Raw genomic sequence first — 22,347 nt, 5'->3', positions numbered from 1 at the left:
TGAGGCGGCCGCGGGGTCTGTACCTCTGGGGGTTCACTTCTGCACATACAAGGACACCCCGCTGCAGGGGGACGGTTTGGCAAAGGACCCGCATGGCTGTTGGCGGGACCCACATCTCCAGAGCCCCAGCACTGGGCTGGCGGAGGTCAGGGGCTCCTGCGTGGAGACCGTTAGAGCTGAGCCTTCGGAGCGGCTGTTCTGCGGTGCTGTGTTGGACTGTGCCCACGTGTGCCACGTGTGCCGGGCGCTGCTCCGGGCAGGGCTAATTCTGCTCATCCTGGCGGGAGGTGGCTGCGAGTGGGGGAAAGGCCGGTGAAGTCTGTCTTGTTGACACAAAACGTGGGCTGCTACTAAAGCTGTGATGGACTCCTGGGAGCAGGTAACCAGGGGAGAACAGCAGCATCCCAGATGGGCAAAGCGCGGGTCACATCACATCCAAATTACAATTCCAGCTGCAAGGAGCTGAACAGGTCAGTAGCGAAGCCCTGATGTCCTTGGGGAGCCCGGCTGGAGAGGGCTTGGGAGGGGCTGGACAGCGGCAGGCACAGGGGGAAAGGGAAATGGGGAGGAACATCAGTGTGCAGGGAAAGGGGGGGGACTGTCCCCTGTGGAGTATGACATATTTAGCTTTAATTATAACTAGCAGTATAGCTCAGGCAGCTCCAGCTTCAGCATGGTGTGTACCGGAGGGACTGGCCCAAGCAGAAGGCTGGGCCACCACAGTTTTAGCACAAGATTAAACTAAGGAAGTAGAGCAACGGCGTGAACCAGAAACAAGGTTCCTGCTGCTTTTTCCCTGAAAGCTGTTGTGCAAGAGCACTTATCAATGGACTTAAGTAGTCCAGGGCAAAGGACTCCAACCTGTCCTGTGGATGGGACTTAAAGAGCTACCTGGATTGCCGATGCATACCCTGGGTATTAACATGCACATGGCAACGTTGTGCAGGGGATGTCCTTCCTGAAGAGCCTGGGACAACAGACCCCCCCAACCTGTCGCAGGGGCAGCTGTGGATATCCCAAGAGGAAGGATGTGGGTCAGTTTGGAGGCTCCAGCTCTGAAGACGGGTGTCTCCAAGCCCCTTCCACCACGGCTCGGGCCCCTGCACCCATCGGAACGGGCGCTGGGTGCCCCTTCCCTGCAGCAGCGGCTGCACAGGCACCAGCAGAACTTGCAGATCGCAGCAGAGAAACGAAAGCACAGCTTTGACTGCACGGTCTTGGTAATCTCCCCGAGGAAATCAGAGGTAGCAGATCTCTAGCAGGAAACTGTCAGCAAGAGACCTTTCACAACCGCTTGAGCAATGTGCAGTGCAACTTTGGCCTTGCGCAGTTACACCAAATTCTGAGTAGATCGTGACTCAAATGCCTTTTACAGGAGAATTATAGCTACTGGGAAGAATTGCTGTTGCCAAGTTGTTTATCATAATACCTCGCACTTCCAGTTACCAGCAAATATTCCCATTTCTTACAGTGACTTGAATTATTGACCAGCGTAACGCTAAATTCTACCATTACTACAAAGGCTTAAAAATGGTAACAGTAAAAAAGACAGGTATCCAGGTGGGCTCATATTTTTAGAGTGCTCTTCTTCTTCTCTGAATATTAATGTCTTCAGAGATACTACACTCATATTTTTTGAAGTTATCCTTCTACTTACAACTGAGATGTTGGAAACCCAAATAAAAATAAAAAGCAAACTTCTAGGATGCTTTACCTGAAAAGGAACATGCTTGCTCTCCAAATTACATCCTCCTACGCGAACTGTTTGTCAGGCAAAGAAGCCCTCTTTGCTAAGAGTTCTGAGTAAAAATAGGCTTGTTACCTGTGGACATTAGTGAAGGTAAACTGCAAATAACCTGGAGAATAGATGGTGGAAGTTGCTTACAGTAAATTTGCTGCACCCAGTCTTGTCTGGTGCTGTCCACAGCAGATCACTGTTCCAAAAGATTCCCAACACTGCTGCGTTGGCTCAGGGCTGTTGTTGCAGGACACAGGGCGAGCTCCAGCACAGATGAGCCCCTGGCCCTGCCACCAGCTTCAGCACCACAGCTCGTGCTGAGCGTCACTTCCAGGACTGCTAAGGAGGGAGTCCAGGTCAGCTCACCTTGTCCTTGTAGATCTGCACTGGAAAACCCACGTAGTGTAAGAAAGCCCGTAGATGGAAGTGACAGCAACTGCTTCTGGTTTCCTTTTGTTCCCCTCACAGTTGCAGCTTTTCTTTGTTCATGACCCCATGGACACCGCTCTCTCCCGTGCTGTTCGAGGTGTGCTCTGTCCCTCCAGGATTGCAGTGAAGCAGTTACAGGTTTGGGGCATTTCGGTGCATACTGTGGGGCTGCTGGGAAGGGCCATCTCCAGTCTCCTGGTGGGAGAGGGGAAGGGGAGGAATCTGCAGGATATGTCCGGGAGTCAGAGCTGTAGTTGGTGATGCAGAGTGCAGTAGGCAGGCTATCAAGATTCGTATGAAGCACGGGCAGAAAGGGGCTGCTGTTTCCTGGGTCTGCTCCCTAGTTTGTTCTTCCAGCTCTGTATCTGGCTAAGGAACCATAACAGTACCATCCTAGAGAAACGCAACACATTTTTCATCTGAGTATCTCAAATGGCTCTGGAATGTCTCAAGCCTTGCAGCCTCCCAGAGTTTTCATACGGAAAATCTAAGGCATATGGAAATCAGGATTTGTCTCTGGATGCAGTTATTTTGGGTGTGAAGGCAGGATCCATCGGTATAGGTATGTCAGTGCCGAGTTACAACGGCACTTCACTACGCACAGACAAAAAAGGGCACAGAGGGAGAACTAGTTCTCTTGTTAATATGACAAGATAACAGCACTTAGCTGGCAGGAAGGAGGATACAAAGTTCAAAAAAACAAAGGTGATGTAGCGCAGCACAAACATGTCTCCAACCCGTTTATTCTTACAGTGGGAAACATGTACGTGGAAGTCTTTCCAGCGGTCCAGCTATACTGATGCCCTGCGACATCCGCAGAGCAGACACACCATCAGGGCTGGATTCATGTTCCCTAGTTCATATTTTGTAGATTTCATTCCACAGCTGATCCCCCTGAAGCTGAGTGCTCTCTGTATGAGCAGTCTCCCTGAGGCTGGCTGCTCTCGGCCATTTGCTGCAGGTGACACAAGCCTGAGGAAGAGCCCACATCTCCTGGCGACTCCTGAGCCCAGCCCGGAGCAGTTGCTGTCATCAAGCAGGGGGCTGCGGCAGCTTCCCAGGTCGGTTGCCCAGGGTCCTGCGACAACCTAAGGTAAAGGTTGTCCCCCTTCCCCAACCCCTCACACCAAGGTATGGTAGAAACCTGCCTCTCGAAGATCTCAGGAAGGTAGAAAGATCAAGGAAGAGCTGGAGTCACGCAGCGTGAGCTGCCGTACTCTGGGATGGGTCACGGCGGCAGTGCCGCAGCTGTTCACACTTCACGCGCATGAAGTTGTGGAAGGTTTTAGCCCACAGCTCCATGTGGGTATCAGCTGGGGCTCAGCACGCCCACCCAGCCTGGCTCCAGCCTGCCCTTCCGAAGCCTCCCTGATGTGGGAGCTGGTACCGCCACAGGGGCTGCCCGACTTTTGGTAATACTGTGCCAGTACCTCTGGAAATGGTACCTGCATGTCCTTCTAGGGCAGCCGTGGATATGTTAAGCATATTGTGAAACACAGGCTGAAGCTGGAAACAAATAGTGCAAGGCAGCTTCTGCCTAAAGAATTTTCCTTAATTTAGGAATTGCTTTAAGCAAACATTACCTCTGCTTCCTGAGCACACACAAGGCTACTGCCCTGGAAATAACATGCATTAGCCTTACTGGAGTGACCACGTTGCCATAGTTACTGTTGGTTTCTCTATACCTCAAGCTTGAAGTATTTATTATGATTAAAGCCCATCCCATCCCATTCTTCATTTAAAAATTCTGTGTTGGAAGTGTCACAAAGTGAATTACAATGTAATCCTTCCTTTTAAAAAGCTGTTTTAAGTAGAAATTCCACAAATGATCTTAGACATTGATATTTATTAAAGATCATTAATTTGTGATTTGATTATTTTTCCTCAGATATCACTGCTTGTTTATTCTTAGTGATATCTGAATAGCAGAAAATCCTGATGCTATTATATAATTTCACGATTGCTTTTTTTTTTTCTTTTACCACTGTATTGCAGACCAAGATGTTTTACAGCCTCAGATATTCAACTTTTACCTCAGAGGCAGCCAATCTGGCAGGAAAATCAAAATCTGTCCTACGACACAGCTTGTTATTAGAAAATTTTGGTATTTGCTCTATACTTGTGAATGTTACAAGGAGAAGTAACTGCTGCTGGGATTAATCTGTTACAAAATGGCCTGTGCTTCTCTTTTTCTGTTTTTGTTGTTTTTTTTGTGCAGAGAGCAAGCTCTGAACTCTAAGGCCCCAACCATACTGGCCTTTGCTGCAGAGGCACACAGCATCTTTATCCCAGTGTGGTTTGTTACAAGCACGTAATTATTATGCAAGTGAGCTTCCCTTGCTCTGGGACATACATTGTGTAGGACAGATCCTGTCACGTCCCAAGGGCACCTTCTCCAGAGACCCAACACTCCTGGAGGTTCATTCTCTGACACCCCTCAGCTTTCCTTGGCTCCACTCCCCAGCCCCGCTCCCAGCACAGCCCCGGGCAGTCTTTTTGCCACAAGGCTGACCCCAAGCTTAGGCTGGGACTCATGCAGGGCGTCCAGCCCCTTCCCGATTCCCTGGCAGGGAACGCAACCGCATTTGTTGCTTGCAGACAGCTGGGTTTGTGCTTGCCCGTGGCTAGTGCCAGCGGCAGCCCTCTGCCCCAATGTGTGTGAGGCTGCGGGCGAGGGGTTTCCAGTGGCATCACAGTCAGACCCCCCAAGGCCGACAGCTGTGGGACTGTCACTTGGCTTCCAGAATGTTTGTTATTATTCTTCTTTCGCACTAGAGTGGTTCTGCCAAGAGCTGCGTTTTTATGTGGAGCAAGATTTACTACCGAACTCATGCTTTTGGAGCAGCGGGTAAACATTTAGTGTGAATAGTGAGCATTAGTGGTGAGGATTGTGTGGGTCCTCTGTAGCGGACTGAGGTTTATCTCCTGACCCTTTTGTTTGATAGGTGATTTATTATGGCCAGTAAAATGCCTGAGACACTCCCATTTTCTCCTTTCTTCAATTACAATGTCCTACTATTTTCTTGTTTTCATGCCTGCACCCAGACACCCTGGGATCAGCTCCTCGCCTGGCTCAACCCGTTCCTCTCTTACGGCCTGTTACATGTCTGATTTTCTGGACAGAATCCCTCTCAATGAAAAATCTCGCCATGTTCCCATCAGTACAAATTTGTGTTATTTTTCTATTTTCCATTATCACAGCTGCTAGGAGCTTAATAGATCTCTGATCTTTTTTTCCATTTCCCCATGTCAGCTGTTACATTGCTCACCACCAAAAACTCCTCACCCAACCTAAGTAGAATTTTGGAGATAAGTTTGTCTTCCAGCCACCTCCCTGCACACAGCATTTTGACTCGTTCTTGTCTGCCTTTTGCATCGTCCATTCTACTACACAATAGCGTGCCGTACTGCTGGCCGGCTCATTTGTCCCATCCCACCATTCTCAGCACTGTGAAACTCCTCAGACCGATCTAAATTGTATTTCAAAGATATTTTGACACAAAACGTTAAGGGTATTGGTGAGTGGTGCAAACAAAACTGGAGCGAGGGGCAGGGCCGGTGTGTTCCCTGCACTGCTGAGGGTTTACAGCTGGTGGACAGACACGGAGTGGGCACAGCATCCTGGTTTCCCCATCCCAAACTAACAGCTTCCCCTCCCTCACCTCTTTTCTTTATCTCAGTTCAGCAATTGATGTTTTTCCTTCCAGTGAAGGACAACTGAGGAGTTGACACTCCTCCGCTTATGTTTCCCTAATCCCGCCCCACCTTCCTGGCTGAGGACAGGGAAGCACCTGGGTCCCTCCTGCATCCTTTCAGCCCACCCCAGGATTCCTCACAGCCTCTTTCTTTCTCCACTTGTTTCCTCCTGCCCCTTTCGTGCTGGCTGCACCCAACCCTCCCCCCATTCCTACCCCTTCTCCCCACTTGGCTTCCTTGGTTCCTCTGTGCCCGGCTCAGGGATCGGGGGCTCACCAGCGGCACCACTGCCTCACCAGGGTGTGCCGGGGCTGCCCTGCGCCCCGCTCCCGCCCGGCAGAGACGCTCAGTCAGGGACTCCAGTGGCTCTGTGGGTCTGCACACTGGCACAAAGTGAATCCCAGAGAGCAGCTCCACCGAGTCGCTTGCTCGTGTCCCTGTCGCTTTGCGCCTTGATGGCTGCCGTCCCCACTTGCTCACCTCCTGGGGAGGTTTGCTCCTCCGAACCCCAGGCTGTTGGAGCAGAGCATCACCCCGCTTCATCCACACAGCAAACTGCTCCTAGAGACCCTCACCAGCTCGCGGGCTGCTTCTGCCCCGCCACTAAAGGCTGACTATGACCCATGCTCATAGCCGCTGTTCCAGTGCCCCCTCCTCCCCTGCGGTCCCTGTGCCCTCCCTGTGCCCAGCAGGAGTGTAAAGCAGGTTGCTGTCCTCCCTCTGCGAAAGGCTGGGAGCTCCTCAGCCCTCACGGCAGCCGGGAGCAATGGCTGCTCAGCCCCACAACCCCGAGCCTTGGCGTTCCGCAAAGGCCGCTGCTTCCCCCAGCCGCGCTTTCTTTGTCTCCCTCCCCTCCGGGTCTTTTTATGGCTGCTGGAAATGCAGAATGCTCTTCTGTGTTGCCTGCTAGGGCTAGGTAAATTATTTGTTTAATAGGCTTGGTTTATTTTTTGTAAGCTGGCAGAATAACTGTGAATCATCAAATCTCCCTGAATTCACTCCACACAAGATGCCAACAAAAGGATTCATTATGCAGAGCAGTAACCGGAGTGTAGCTGGGGTTGGACAGAGAAACCATACAGTGGGGCTGGCTCCCAAGGGCTGGATACGCAGGCGCTGCCGGCGCAAGGCCTAGTGTGTGCCGCTCTGAAAACTCATTCCCGACAACACTCTCTGTGTTTTATCATGACGCTGGGTGTCCCAACTACTCTTTCTTACTTGATCAGCAATGTCCTGAAAAAGAGCCTTCAATAGTATTGCTGCTTCTGTGAGAATGAACATTTTTTCCTTTTTTTCCCCAACTGTTAACAAAAAATGACAAATGTATTCAAGTGCAGCCCCTTTCTCAAAACAACTTCCGGGTGAAATTGGAGAACTCAGTGGGATCAGACCCTTAGTTTGCAAAGGGGATTCCTCTCCCGTCCACCCACTCCCTGGTCCCTCGTACGTCACACCCTGATCTTGCATGGGGCTCCGCAGTGAATGCGTGTGCTGCAGTCATGTGCAAGGCTCTATTTCTGCAGAAATGGTGCCCACAAAGAGGAGATTTTCCAACTTTTACATCCCTAATTTAGCTGTCTCGGCTGCAAGCTTTCAGCTCCCAGCCCGGAGGGAGGGGAGGCTGCTCCCACGGGTGCTGGGGACCCCTGAGCGAGCCAGTGCCTGCCCAGAGCGGGTGTTGCTGCCTGGCTCCCCCGGCCACGCAGCATCGTCCCTGCTCCCCTGCCCAGCCTCGCACATCATGTATTTCCAAACATGATTTGCCTAAAATACATGTATTTCAGTGATTGCCCAAGGAGCCAGGGCCAGGGTTAACGTAACGATGAATTAAGAGAAGGGAGAATGAACCTCTACCTCCACGAACCAGCCTGCAGATGCACCACAGGGCGATGCTCTGTCAGGATTACCCAAAGCAGGACTTTCTCTCCTCAAAATGGCCTTTTACGTGTGCACTGGGCCAGCTCCTGGGGCTGGAAAAGAAAAAGCACACTTGTTTGTTTCTCTGAACAACAGGGTTTGCCGTGTTTTGGGACCTGGAGCTTTCCCGATGCGGTTTTAAAAGACAGCGCCAGTCAGAAGATAGCGTGGCTTGTGCTGAACAGCCCTTGAATTAAATGTACACCATCAACCTCCCCCGTGCCGCTGCGCTCGTGCCCGTTTCGTGCTGGTAAATCCCTCGTGGCCGAGGTTTTGGCCTGTGGGCATGGATCCGGTGTGCCTTTGTGGAGGCGAGGGGCGGCTGCGTGGGGCGGCGAGGACAGGGGTGCCTTGGAGGTGGGGTACGCTGTGGCCCTGGAGGCACGGCCCAGCACCCCTCTGCTTCCCTGCGGGGCACGTCACCCGGGTGCCTCAGCCGCCAACTGTTTTATTGTTAATCTTGTAATAGCTGACACTTTTGCTTCAGAGGAACAACTTCTCTAATACGGAAAGCTTATCCGTGCTAAGCCAGCGCGGGCCTTCGGCCCTCGCAGCTGTGACGGCGCGCTTCCCGGGAGGCTGGAGCACCCGGTAACGGTGACGGACCCCAGGCGCGGTGCGCGGCTGACGGGGTGGAGCGTTCGGGGGGTGCAGTCACCGCGCCGGGAGAGCGCGCAGGGCCGCAGAGCACCCCGGCGGGGCCGAGGCAGCGGCCCGGGGGCGGCGGGGACCCCCCGCCCTCCCCGCGCTCCCTCAGCGGGGCCGCCCTCGCCCCACGGGCGTCCCCGGGGTCGCCCCCCCCAGCCCGCAAGGGCCGGACCCCGCCGGGGGCGTGGGGCGGTGGGAGGAGACAGGGCGCGAGGCCGCCCGCCCCGCCCCGCCCCTCGCGGCGGCCCCGCCCCGCCCCGCGCGCAACCTGAGCGCGGGAGCGGCGCCAGGGCCCCGCCTCGGCTGGGCTCGGCTTTGCTGGGCTGGGCTCAGCGCGGTGCGGTTGGGCTGGGCTCGGCGCGGCGCGGCGGGTCCCGCCGAGGTCCGGGCGGTGCGCGGCGCCGCCAATGAAGGCAGGCGCGGGCGGCGGCGGGGCCGCGAGCGGCTGAGGCGGCGGCGGCTGAGGCGGCGCGGTGCGGAGGGGCGCGGAGCGGAGCGGGTGTCCCGGCGGAGCCCGCGCCCTCCCGCAAGATGTCATCGCAGGGCAAGTTCAAGAAGGACAAAGAGATCATCGCTGACTACGAGGCGCAAGTCAAAGGTGCGGAGCGGGGCCGCTGCATTGCGGGGCAGGGCGGCGGGGCCCGCCTTTGTGTGCGGGGCGGGCCGGGCCGGGCCGGGCCTGGCTGCGGGGTTCGGCGTCGCCCTTTCCCGCGCCTCCTCCGCGGGCCGTGGCCGGGGCGGGCGGCGGCTCCGCGGAGGTACCGGCCGCGGGTGCCGGGGACGGGTGGGGGGAGCCCGGCGTCCGGGGCGGCTGCGGTCGTTAAATCATTAAACCCCGAACCCGGCCCGTTAAAGGTGACCGGCGCCCACCTGGGCGGCGTCCCCGCTCCGAGCAGCCGCCGGCCGGGGGGACGGCCCGCCCGCGCCCGAGGAGAGGAGCTGAGGCGGGGTAGGAACGGCTGTTGAAAGGAGAAACGTGGGTTTTCTCGGTGTTTTTGTGCAGCCCCGATGAAGGCCTCCCTGGCGGGGAGGCACATTGATCTTGCAGGTCTTATGTAAGGAACTTTGCCGTGCGGCAGGCCCAGCGATCTCGGTCGTTATTATGCAAGTGCCAGTATTGCAGGGTGAAGACCTTTGAAGCAGACCGCTTGATTTCTAAATATTGCAGAAGAGTATAATTAAAGGTTATGTCTGTTGAGACCACTAAGCATCAAATGCCAGGCTCCAAATTAATTTTTATTGCAGCTAGTCTTATTATAGAAAAGTTGGTACCCTCTGAAACATCACAGATGTCTGCAGTCTAGTGAAAGACTGACTGTGTTAGAGTAGCTGTAGTCAGAAAAAAATTAGTCTGTTAGCCACCTCTCCATTACAAAAATAGGATTTTTAGTATCGGTAGCAAACTGTATTAACTGATGTTTTTGAATAACTTCAGTTTGTAAATCTACTCCTTATTGTAACAATTTCTAATTGTGTTAGTTGATGACAATTCCTTTTCCCACTTTCAGCTGGAGGATACTTAATGCATACTTAATGCCTTTTCATTAAGTTGCCTCCTTCGAGACCCCCTACTATTATATAAAATTGTCTCCAGTCTTCCTTTGGCTGTTTGTTTTATATAGGTATGCGTTCACCATTCTGTTGTGTTTAAGACAGTTAATGAAAAATATAAAATAGCTTTTCTGCAGCTTAACCCCTGAATGTGCAAACTAAACAGCTTTCCTATTTTCTCTAGAGGTCACTTAGCGTGTCGTCTCCTGAGCTCAGCTGGGTGATGTCTTATCTGCACGTACCCTGCTTTGGAGAGTGGCTGCTTAAGTGCTGCAGTGCAATGCCAGATGGAGGGATTTTGGGGAAGGGGCTGTCTGTTGATTCGGTGCCATTGTTTACTTTCTTGCATTTCAGTCTTTTGTAGTTGGCTTTGAAGAGTGATGTAACAGTCACAACATGCTCTGCTCAGTGCCAATTACCTTTCTGCTTGTGTGTAATTTGGGCAAATTGATGTTATTGCACCCTGCAGTTAAGCAGATGAAATATTCTTTTAGCCTGTGGTATTGTTCTGTTTTACGGGAGGGGATTTGCATTTATTGGTAGAGCCTGTCCCATGTTTCCACGTTGCTCTTGAAGATGTGCTGGGCTGGGTGGTTCCTGCTTCTGGGATGCTGGGGGCTGCAGAGGGGTAGCTGGAAGCAGGACTGGGTCTGATCTGTTCCAAAAGCTTCACTGCAGACATCTCCAGTACTTTTCCTTGTTGTTGTTTGTAACTGGAATGCTCACTTGCCATGATCATTCTTGGCCCGACTTCTGTAGCCTCATGGTTTCCATATGTGAGGCAGTTAATGCTGGGGTTGTATATAAGGGTATTTTATTGCACCACAGCGATCACGTTTTGGGCTGCTTTTCTGGGCAGCTGTAATGCAGACAGTTTGCTGATGGCCTGGTAATAATTTCCTTGATACTATTCTGTGCCTAATTATACCTCCAGAAATGTCAATTTTCTGATTTAGGTTATTTGGTCCGTATTTTCATCTGAATAAAGGTTAATTCGGATGTGGTCAGGGCTTAACTGTGCCTGAAGCTGGGGTGAGGCAGGAAGAGTCAGACAACAGGGTCTGCGTGTGCTGCCTGCCTGCTGCCTTTGAGGTGGTGGCAGCTCTGTCCCTGAGATGCATCGCGTCTGTCACAGGCCCAGCGTGGTCTCAGGGTGACCTCGGTGAGGTGAAGGGGCTCCGGTGCTCACGGCTGGTCCTGGCAGCCACCACTCTCGCTGTCACCTCCCTGCAGGGCCCAGGGCGGCTCGGACCTTCCTGCCTTGCTACACTGTCAGAGGAGGATAACGTCCGACTCCAGAGGAATCGGTGCAGAGGTCTGTTGTAGCCTGTGATTCGTCGTTAAATAGGGGCAGGGGAAGAAAATGTAACTGGGCAGAAAGGTTTAGTAAGAAGTCAGTGGTTGTTGTGTGTTGGTAGGGACCTGAGGGGGGCCAGGTGCCGAGGATGCTCTGCGGAGGGAACGGGGCTTTTTCTTTGATTAGTTGCGTACCACACGTGCAAACACCACAGATCTGTGTGTCGTCGGTGTCAGCAAAACCTGACATGGGGGAGGGTTTGTCATCATCTGAACCTGCTCCTGAGGCTGTGATGGTGACCATAAACACCCACCTCTGCCTCTGCTCCCCTTCTGCGAGGCCTCCTCTCGCTTGGCTCAACCTAGGGGTTTCATGTAGGCTGCCTCGTTATCCCAGATACCCTGCTTGTTTCCTTCTGGATCTGGTCGTTATTCAATTTGTATCTGAATCCCTGCTACCCTGTTGAAGACAGGTATGCAGGTCTCCAGAGAAAGACTAAAATGGAGAAGTAATAGTGAGAAAGAAAGAAAAGGGGGAGCGGTGGTGAGGAAGACTAATGGAAAGAAAATGTTGGTGCAGAAGAGCTGAGATATGAGGATGATAAAAGATGAAAACTTGAGGAAGTGATGTCCTGTTATGGAGCATGGGGCTGAAATCTGAATGCATACAGTGGTGGTCCCCGTGGTATGGTCAAGAAAATAGCAGGGAGAAAGGTGGAAAACTCTGCACGTGAACTCCAGGGAATGCATTGGCATGGGTGCCAGTGAAAGTAACTCACAGCAGAGGTGTGTTTAAAATGCATTTAAAGGTGGATGGCAGAGGGGATGGGGAATGCTCAGGGTGTTGGCCAGCGCAGAGGCTCTCGCAAGGCAGTAACCATCTAGCAGTGCCTGAAGTGCATAAAAAACCTAGAGGTGCCCCAGTATTGCTAGAGGAGCCTGACAGGCAACTGGGGATAACAGGATGGAAAAAAAAAAAAAAAAGAGATGTTGCTTAGACTGATCTTTTAGGAAAGTTCTGCTGAAAGCCTTCTTGCTCGGGCTGTTGGGAGGTGGAGTAAAGGCCCAGAACTGTTCAGGGACAGTCTGTCAGTAACTGCAGTGTGGGAGTTGAGCCCTGCCCTGACATCCCACGCGCCGGGGTGCTGCGGCCCCAGTTAAAAAAATCAATGAGTCCACGCTTTGTGTGGGGAGCAGGACTGGTGTAAGCAGAGCTTAACTGGTGAATAATCTTCCTGCACAGGGGTGATTTATCAGCCATAACGAGTGTGTATCTCCTTTCCCTCCCTGGAGAATTGTGTCTGCTGTTCTCATGGTGGGAAGGAGTTGTCCTGAAAATGCTTTGAGAAGATAGAGGCTGTGTGCGGGGCGTGTGCCTGTGTGTGCCGCACAGGCTCCGGCTGGGGGGCTGGGGGGGCTGGTGGGCAGGGTGACAGGGCGCTGGCAGTGACGCGGAGTGCCCGAGGCTCTGGGTCAGTGCCGCTCCATTTTGAGGAGTGGAAGTGCTGAATCGTTGGTGCCCATGGGTGCTGCAGGCTGGCTGTCCTCACAGCAATCTGCAGTGTTTGCCATCTGCCCGTGCGTGGGGCCTGCTCTCCGTGAGCTCTCCTGGACATGCGCCTGCCCATGGCCTGGTGTCTCCTGTCGGCTGTCGTGCTGTTGGTCTGTCCATCCTGCTGCTGCTGACCCGCATCCTCAAGCTGTTGGGAGAGGAGAGGGCTGTCCCCTGGACTGGCAGCAGATGCTTTCTTGATGGTACCAGAAAGAAAATATTAAGGATACTTTTTAGGAGGCAGTTTCTTATTTGCCTTTCTTAGATTTGCAGAGAGGAATGGTTGGCTTAAAAATAAATGCCAGTAAAGATATGGCTGTGTGTTTACAACTGCCACATTAAAGCTACTTGCGGAATACAGAGCACAGTAGATCCTTAGATGCATAATTTAAAGAGAGTGTTTTCAGACGTACAATTTTAATTGGTCTGTCTGGCCAGAAAGATAAATAAATGACTTTTCCTCATTACTGTCGAATGCATGATTTGTTGCTTTAATGCAGCAAAACTAAACAGTTTTAATTATGTAGATGCAACTGTCTATGGCACAGCTTTGTAAATCTTGCAGAAAATTGGGCATTGTGTTGATTGGCTGTTTAATTTCAGATTGTTTCCTGAAGCTGTTCTTTAACCCTGGCAAAATTCAGGTCATTGTACAATGGATTTGGCTATTGTTGGCAGGAAGACTGCTGTGAGTCACTAGCAGCATCTTCTGCTGTGTGGCTGGCAGGTGAAAAGCATCCCTGGTGATCCGAAAGATGGTCGTCTTTAAATGGTGCAGCTGGCTGCACAGTGACAAGGGGATGATTTCTTGCACTTTTAGGACTCTTAGTTGCTGTGTAAATTGATAAAAGAACTAGAGTTTTGATGGATTTAGCATATAAAGACATTAAAAAGGCTTGCAAACCTGGGGCCAAAGAAAACTAATGTGTGTTCTTCCATTTTCCTAGGAGAACTGTAGCTTAGGTTAATTTACCATTGCTTGTTAGCTTTGTTTTACTTTTCTGTTGCAGTAGCTGCATCCCTTCTTTTATGTCTGTTCTCGTTTCCTACCTATTGCTCTCTTTCCACTTTGCTCAGAAAATTTGGGGAAAATTCCCATACCAAATTATGTTCTGGGATTATGGCTTGCTCAGGAGGTAAGCTTGGCTCCCAATTGAAGGAGGCATTGAGGCTTGAAACGTGACAGCCCATTTAATAAAATGCTTCTGTGCAAAAGATGAGAAAGTTCCACCCCTTTGGGTGGGCTGGTAGGAAACTGCTAAATATTAATCACAGAAACAGATACAAAATTTCCACTGGCTTAATTATCTTGCCTCACAAAATGAGGGGCCGTGTGACCCGAGGGCCAGCTGGCATGCCTTGGCACAGCTCCGTCAGCTTCGGGGGAGTTGTCTGCAGCAGATAGCAGATCCTGATGAATCAGATCTAGTTTCTACTGTGAGGCTTCAGAATAACCGCTCAGCACTGCTCCTTGTTCGGTTGATTCCCATACAGATTTATTTGTTGTTATCTTTTGCTTACCCTCTGTTTCCTCAGTGGGGTCTGACAGCGTGGCCTTGACAGATGGGTTTTACACGAGACCTCCGTGAGTGGGACTGGGAGGGCCGTGTGAAGGGAATAGTGGAGAAGTATGTATGTGATTCATAATAAAGATTAATTGGCAGTCTCTAATGGAAACAAATTGAATCTATTGGAGATGTTTCCTGCAACGCTAAGGTCCGGAGCACTTTGATGGAGGCTGGGATGGTTCAACCGAGTCAGCAGGTTCCTGCATGCGGCCAGCCAGCCATCAGCAGCTCTACAGAGTTGCTGGTGGGATGGACCTTCCTAAAATGCCTCAGATCTGAGCCCCTCTGCAGTCAGACAGAGGGGAGAAGGAGTTGCCAGCTCGCTGAAATGCTCTGCAGCATGTGTACATGTGTGCTTGGGCACCTTGCTCTGGGTCAGATGCAGCCGGTACGTGGCCCAACGTTCTCGCCGCCAGCTCTGCAGGTTTGGCACTGGGCGGTTGGCCTCATGGCAGACAGTGGAAGCAGAGTGTGCCAAGGCACTGGGGCTGCTATTTCTTGTCAAGACGTCGCTAAACCCAAAGATTCCCTAGGTGCATGGCTCTGTTTCAATGGGGAGCTGGGTGGAAAGCCTGTGTGCTGGCCTTCTAGCAGAATGTGGGGTGATATTTTGAGAAAAAGACAGGTGACATCACTGGAGTGTTTGTTTTTTTTTCCTGGTTAGACACAGCTCTTTGGCCCCAGCTGAAGCTGTTTAAGCAAACACAGCAGAGTGGAGGTGCCTCTGGCAGGATAAGCAGGAAAGCATTGCTTTACTTCTAAAGATGGAGAAGCCAGCAAAGAGAGTGATCAGGGGACAAGCCAGGAACCTTTTTCAGGACTTGCTTCTGCTGAGTCTAGGTCGCTGGCTTCTGCTGCCAGCCTGGGCCTTGTCTCCCAGCACCTCATGGTGTACCTACGTGACATGATGGTGGATGCGGGAGGCTGTGCTGCTCCTGCTGCGTGGTGAGTGAGTGGGGAGCTGAAGCTCTGGGTTAAAGCTCATTGGTGTGGCCAGACCCCCGGAATGGGGCAGAAGGTGCATTTAGCAGCCATGGTTCCTAAACCCTTGGATTCATGTGGAAGCATCCATGTAAAATGGAAGCCAACGGCTGTTCTTGCAGCCAACAGCACGAGGCAGAGCCCGCACTTCCCACAGGGAGGCTGAAGGCGCGGCCATCAGGCTTTGGTTCAGAATTTTTTTCATTAGGGTGACTTTCTTCTAATGCATGAAAAAAATGAAATCCAGCCGTGTTTGGAAGCACGTGGTGGCGAAGAGGCCTCCTTTGGGCTTTGCTCTGCTTTGGACGCCCACTTTGTGTCCCTGAAGCCCTGCCCTGGAATGGGGCCTCGCCTGGGGACCAGGAATGAGCGTGCCTGTGGGTGCACGTGGCCGCAGCGCACTGCCCTGAGTGGGTCCGTCCGTCCTCAGCAGCTCCTCGGCCTTGTGTGCGTGAGGAGCAGGAGGGGGGTCTCCAGCCTCTCCTTACCTCTGTGCCTGGGGGGTGTCCTGTGGTCAGAAGTGCCGGACAGTGAGTCCAGCCCAGAGGTGGTGGCTTGTCCTTGGGAATGGGTCTGGTGGCGTGCAGGAGCTGGTATCCTGCAGTGCTCGGATGCCTCTGCGGAGAGCTGATTTCAATAGAAAAGAAGGGTTTCTTGATCCTTGTGAACCTGGCTATTTTTTTTTTCTGGTGGCTGGCAGGTACCTGGGTGCAGCAGGGGCTGTTTGTCAATCTACCCTTCTTCCTGATAATGGTAAAAACCTCTTACAACACTTATTCATGGCCTGTAGCTAGTCCTGGTTCCAGGTGAAGAGTTTTAAGGGCCATAAGAGTGCAGCACCAAATGCGCTTCAGGTGCTTAACAGATATTTATAAGCCTCTGCAAGGTGTGATATTTTAAGTTCTGTGTGCACAGTTTCAGCACCTGTCAGGAGCAGGATTTACTCTCCCCTTCTGCTGGCCTGCTGAAGGTGGGGGGAAACCCTCCCCCTGGAGCTCTTAAATTTTCGCATGCCTCGCTTTGGCTTTGTTTCAGTAGCTGTTTGTCAAGCTACCACCCACGGCTGCAACAGCAATCACCTGCTGAAATGTATTTACTGACTTCAGAGGTATTTATGCTCCCGAGAGGTGGCCAGTGACCGAGTGGTTCAAGCAGGCAGTGCCCAACATCAGGCTTGGGGCTGGAGAGGGGTGCAGCGGCCTGCACAGTCACGTCCCTTGTGCTGATCTCCAGCAAATCGGGCATGAAGTAATCTCCCCTTTCTTACAGCCTGGGTGGCTGTTTAATCCCAGGAGGATTTTGCTGAGCTGCCAGAGAATCTTTCTCTTTGAAAAAGATTAATATTTCTTACTAACAGCTATGGTGTTGTGTGTGCCCCACCTCTGTGTATTTTATTGGTGTGTATCATAGCAGCAAGGGAGGACATAGAAACGAGTAAACAGCGTGAGCCCACGCAGTGACAGTGCTAATAATGGTTTGTACCTGTCACTGATGACCTCCTTAGGGCTTCCAGTCCTCACCAAGCACCCTGCTTTGTGTCTGCAGTTGTTGGATGCACTTCAAACTGTTCACATCTCCAAGAGCCTGATTTGTAAACTTTTCTCTGAAAAACTGACCTGAGATGACTTATTTTGGTGTCCCTTTGCTCACCTCTGGAAGGCAGCTGCAGTGGTTTGGGAAGACGCAGGTACTGAACAGTGTATTGCAACGCACAATTTTAGGAAAGGGAGTATTGAAATAAAATTACTGAAGGAGTCTACGTTGTTGTAGTATGACTCCCTGGGCTGGGACGGAGTTGGTGTGATGGGGGTGATGTGTTCTTCACTGTGCTGTGGGATTGTTTAATGGCTGTGAGCGGTCAGCAGCTTGGTTTTAGAGTTCATGTGAAAAATGGCACCATCAACAGCAGAGCAGCCCTTGCCTGCCAGGCTGGGGAATATACAGCCTTGTTCTTTATCCCAGTGTTGTCGTTACTCATCAGTGAGGAGGCAGCTGTTAGGATCCCATCCATGCGGGGAGGGAGAGGTTTTAAATCATCCTCTTTGTTTTAAATCATTCCCTTTGTGTTAAAACATCCTCTTTATTTTAAATCTCCCCTTTGTTTTGAAAACAAAGATATGTAAAAAGGTGTGGTGTTACAATTCCATGCTTCTGTCCTACCCCCTTTGAGAAGGTGGGTCCCCAGATTTAGCTCTGTGGGCGCAGCCTCGTCAGACCAGAGCAACAGCAGCGCCTCTTGGCTGGTGCTTGTGTGTGTTCGGATGTGGCTGTGGTGTCTGTCTGTCTGTACTGGCGTGAGTTCCCCAGTTTGGGAACTCCTGGCCTGGGAGCAATTTGTGGAACCAGAGAACTGGAAACAAGAGAAATCAATGGCTGTGAAATTCTCTTGCTTACACATCTTGTGCTTTGAGCTGCCTTAAAACAATGTGCCTCCCTGAATGACAAAACTGTTCCTGTTCACTTTACTGATGTCCTTTCCTGACTGCTGAAGCCACACTGACATTCAGGGGAGGTTCTCCAGGAAGGCGTTTGGTGCTGCAGGCTGTTAGTCTGGGCGCTGGAGAGTTTGGGAAAACTGCGCAGCCTCTCTGTGCCCTACGGCACCACAAGGGAATTTGCATTAGTGTCTGTCACTCTCCTTTCCTTTGGAGCTGAAGAATAGCTTTGAAGAGAGGAAAAAAAAAAGGTTTTACTTTCCTTTTTCACCTAGGCCTTTGTGAGGAACAGGCATGTATGTGGCAAGGGATTGCAGTTGCTCTAGTGCATCTTGCTTCTCAAAGTAGCTCTATAAAATATTGCTTCTTCTTGTAGCAGTGGCAGGTATGCAGGAAAGCTCAGTAATTTTCTGTTGGAACAACTGCAGAGTTAAACTGTCTACAGTTTCTTGCTTGTGTCTATATCAGAGAGATGAGAGGGGAGAGGAGGTCGTTCCTTAGTTGAGCATCCCTGATATTTTAGCTCTGTCCCTCCTGGCCTCTGAGCCTCAGTGGCCTGTCTGTAAAACAAATAGAGAAGAGGCAATGCAGCTGTTTGGGTGGCTGCGAATCCTGCTGCTGCTGGGAACGCTCCAGGCTGCAGCTCTAGGGCAAGGATTTAATCCATATGGCTCTTACTTTGGTTATTATCTAGATAGCAGAGCTAACTGTAGTGATTAGGTGAGACTCAATGTTGTTTTACTGTCTTGTATTGTAAGAGTAAATAGTTTAAAAAGAAAACAGGATACAAAACCATGTAAATGACCAGAGATCAGGGGACCAAGGTCTGGCTTTCATGATTCCCACTAAGGGAAAAGGGAGGCTGGTTTTCTGCTGCCTTTCTCAGTCTGTTGGACCAGCTTCACCTCTGAGATCTAGCTTTGTGGAACAGTACCATGCATTGGAGGACCACAGCAGAAGTCCCCGTCATGGACTTTGTGAAACTGCAGCTTCCCCTTCACCATGGAAGAGCCCCAAAGATTGGTTTTCTTTCAGATGTTGTAGCACTGATTAGCTTTGTTTGAAGAGTTATTTGTGGTCTTGAGGCTCTTCTGTGGCGTGGTTAGAGCCCAGGCTGATGTTCTGCTACTTGGAACAGCTCATTTAGAGAAGATGACAGCAAGAACAGATTTCTTAGCTCAAGATCACCAGTTAGATAATTTTAGGTTGCTGGCCTTGTGTGTGTCTATGTAAGCTTACAGTGGGTCAGCCCCTGAGATCCGAGGGAACTCATAGCAACGAGTTACTTTATATATTGATGGTGTTGTTTAAAGCTTCCGGCTCAGACAAGATCCTACTGCAGTAGGTAGGACTTGCTGTCCAGCGTTAGTGACCTAATGGCTTTAAATGAACTGTTTTTTGGGAAGAAGTCTGCATTTGAATTTTTCTCCACCCCTCTTTTCTTTTTTACTTCATGGAAATTTAATTCTGTGGTGAGGCTATAATTTAATCATTGAGATTACAGAAGAACTCTTACAGAAGAGTAAGAACTAGAGATCAAACTGGTGGTGTGGCTGTCTAAAGCTTTTGTGTTGGCAAAGGCTCTAGAGAAAATTCAAGATTTTTGTCTGTGTGAAAAAAGGTTAATTGATATTTGGGAAGAGCCTAAAAGATGTTTAATTCAAGACAGCTTGTTACTGTTTGAAATTTTAAAGATACAAACTTTTATCTGATATAGAGAGAAAAAAATCCAGCTATCACTTTACAGTATTGGCAGTGTAGCAGGATTAAAGCTGCACGAGAGCTTGAAGGTTGGAGTTGTGTTGCTAGACAGTGATGATCAGGAGGTGAAGCCTTGCGCAGAGTTCTGTTTGGGAATGTAGCCCTGTGGCGGGAATGCAGTGAAACAGTGGGCTGTAGCTCAGGCCAAGATGGAGACGGTGCTGCTGACCTTTTAGTAAACCACTTTGTGTCCTTAATGGGAAGTGATACACTAAACCTGTGTGAGAGTGTCGAAAGCCACTGTGTTCAGCTGGTCAGTTAGGAAGAAATACTGTCTGCAAGATTATCCTGCCAAGAACAGAGAGTAGGTTTAGCTTTTTCTTAAACTCCCCATCTTCTGTTGTTTGCCCTCAAGTGCTGATTAGTTACCCCAGATTTATGCTGGTGTGGCAGCAGGCGACCCACGGTTGTTGTGGAGTTGTGTTTCTGGACCTTGTAAGCTGGGTGGGACTGTGTGTTCAGTGGGGGCTCTGGAAGGGTGCTGGGGGCCACTTGTCAGCAGTGGCCTCCGCTGCGAGGAGATAAGTGTTAGTTCATGAAGAAGTATTGGGTCTTCTAAGAAAATGTTATAGTAGGCAGCTGGTTTCACCTCGCTGTTATTTGGGAGGATGTGCTAGCCCCTCTGGAGAGACAGCGTGCCCTGAATGACCATGAAGGGGTGGGAAGGTCCTGCTCTGGCCAAAAGATAGAGACTCGGCCACTGTCAAACATAGTGCTGTGGGTTTGAAGCGAGTCGTCTTGAATGAGTGGGACATCCCCCGTTGACTTTGGTGTGTGGTGCTTCATGCCCTTGAGATCATGTGCTGCAGTCCCTGCCTGCGTGAGGGATTGTGCAACGTACATTGAAGGTTAGAGAGAGTTGGGGTGAATCCTCCACCTTGCTTTCTTACTGCAGTGACTGAAGCCTGTCTGCACCCATCCCTCCAAACAGGCAGTGGTGGGAAGTCTGGCAAAGGCTGTGCCCTTGGTGTGTCTCTTCCTGCAGGTGAAAGACCTCATTGGTTGTCACACTGAGTACTGCAGCAGTAATGCGGTGTACAAGAGGGTGCTAATTGCTTACTCAGAAGTTACTTGCATGTTGCTGCTCAGTAGGGTTGCACTCTACCAAGTACAGGCTGGAGTATCGTGATGTGTTCTTATTTTGCAGTGTTGCCTAATGATTATTTCTTTCTGGAGCTGGGCATGTTTTCAAAAGGGCTGAGTACTTTTACAGTCAATATTATGTACAGTTAAGCATGCTGAGGTCAGCACAATTGAATATCATGCTTCAGGGTGGAATGTGATTGCTAGAGAGATCAGAAAACAGTTTCTATCCACATGTAGAGCATTACACAATTGGCTGGATACATTACAGTTTCCCCTGCAGCATCAAAGCAACACTCCAAGAGAGGCTCATGGATTAAGTAACATTGGCATTTCTGTAAATACCTGTGTAATAGTTTCAAAATGTTAAATAAGAGTATTGATGATTTTATTTTCCCAGTGCTTCCAAGAGGCAGGCAGGAGCGTTCTGCCTGTTTGGCTGACGGGGTGATGCATAGGCATGGAGACTTGGGCTCCTAGTTAAGAGGAGGAGCAGAAGTTGGGTCCTTGAACTCTGAATCTTACACGAGGGCCAGAAACTGCGTGTGCACCGGCCGTTTGCTTCGGTCAGATGTGTCTTCTGTGCTGCCGCAGCAGCTGGGTAGAGTGTGCGCCGTGTGATTCTCCTTTAACCATCTGTTGGAAGCTTGGAGGTTTTGTGAGGTCTAAAAACCCGGCTGATCTGCTGATCTGTGGCGATAAGTGACACCGAGGTCCCTCGCTGCCTCTTGCCTGTTTTCTCGACTCAACCGCCACTTCCTGTTTTCAAGTGAGATTGTTGGCTCCTTGGGGCAGGATGAAGTGTTCCTCTGTCTCTGGTGCAGAAATAGAGGGATCTTCACCACCATGGCACAAGTAACGTGTAACTTCCCGTCTTGGAGATGTACTGCAGCTCCAGGAGAGAGCAAGCTGCAATCTGAGATTACACCCATTGTGGTGTAATCATTCAGGTGTTGCACAGAAGTACTGATAATGGGACAGAGAGCCTCGTTCTGCAGTGGAAACCAGTTTCTGTCACACCTTGGGGGAACCGAACTGTGTGCTGAAGCTGGGGCTGGGTATGTGCGTCAGCCAGAGAGAGATGGAGAGGGACGGATTCATAGTACATGTCATTGTGCAGCAAACGGCTTGTAAGTGTGCTGTGAAGGGGTGAGGTCTGTGCATGTCCGGTGTGGCACCCAGAGGAAACTAAGCCTGAGAGCCCAGTTGGAGCTCTTTGAAATGACTCTAACAATCATATACAGAAACTCTGCAAGATTAACCTTTTATTTTGCCAGATTTTCCTTTAACCATTCTACATTTAGTTTTCCACTAAATACACTAAATGTTTTGTAGGGACTTTTGTATTGCTCTGTTCTTTTTTACCACTAAAGTGAATGGGACTTCGACTGTTGTAACAAATGAAACGAAATCAGGATCTCCACTGTAATTGTATTTTTCGGATAGTTCAGGAAGAACCCAAGGAGATGTGGCAAAACCTGAACAAAAATAAATAGCAGTGTTGAAACAGTTTTAACTTGAACTGTATCAAGTGAATTGAGAAGCAGGCTGTCAGCAGCAGGTTCTTCCAAAGCATTTTTTGTTTCTTTTAACATCCTTGCTTGATGGTGTTCTGAGTGATTCATGTTTTTAAAAGCAGTTTTTCCTGCGCAGTGCTTCTATGCTCTTGACCTACTCTTGCTAAAATCCCTA

The 22,347-nt window shown here is 50.6% G+C and overlaps 1 protein-coding gene across 4 annotated transcripts in view; it reads left to right on the top strand.

The window, feature by feature from the left end:
- Positions 1-8,798: 8,798 nt before the first annotated feature.
- SRGAP3 (SLIT-ROBO Rho GTPase activating protein 3) overlaps positions 8,799-22,347 on the top strand; it is a 125,476-nt gene continuing 111,927 nt past the window's right edge. For 3 of the 4 annotated variants that reach the window (XM_074836111.1, XM_074836110.1, XM_074836112.1), the window contains exon 1: positions 8,806-9,026. In XM_074836111.1, coding sequence (XP_074692212.1) covers positions 8,960-9,026 — 67 coding nt within the window. In that variant the 5' untranslated portion in view covers positions 8,806-8,959. Of the gene's footprint in view, positions 9,027-22,347 lie in introns of all 4 variants that reach the window. The other variant, XR_012624704.1, reaches the window with a different exon arrangement.

This window comes from Strix aluco, chromosome 11 (assembly GCF_031877795.1).
Source record: "Strix aluco isolate bStrAlu1 chromosome 11, bStrAlu1.hap1, whole genome shotgun sequence".
In the NCBI taxonomy this organism is placed as follows: domain Eukaryota; kingdom Metazoa; phylum Chordata; class Aves; order Strigiformes; family Strigidae; genus Strix; species Strix aluco.
This window is presented reverse-complemented; position numbering and strand designations above follow the sequence as displayed.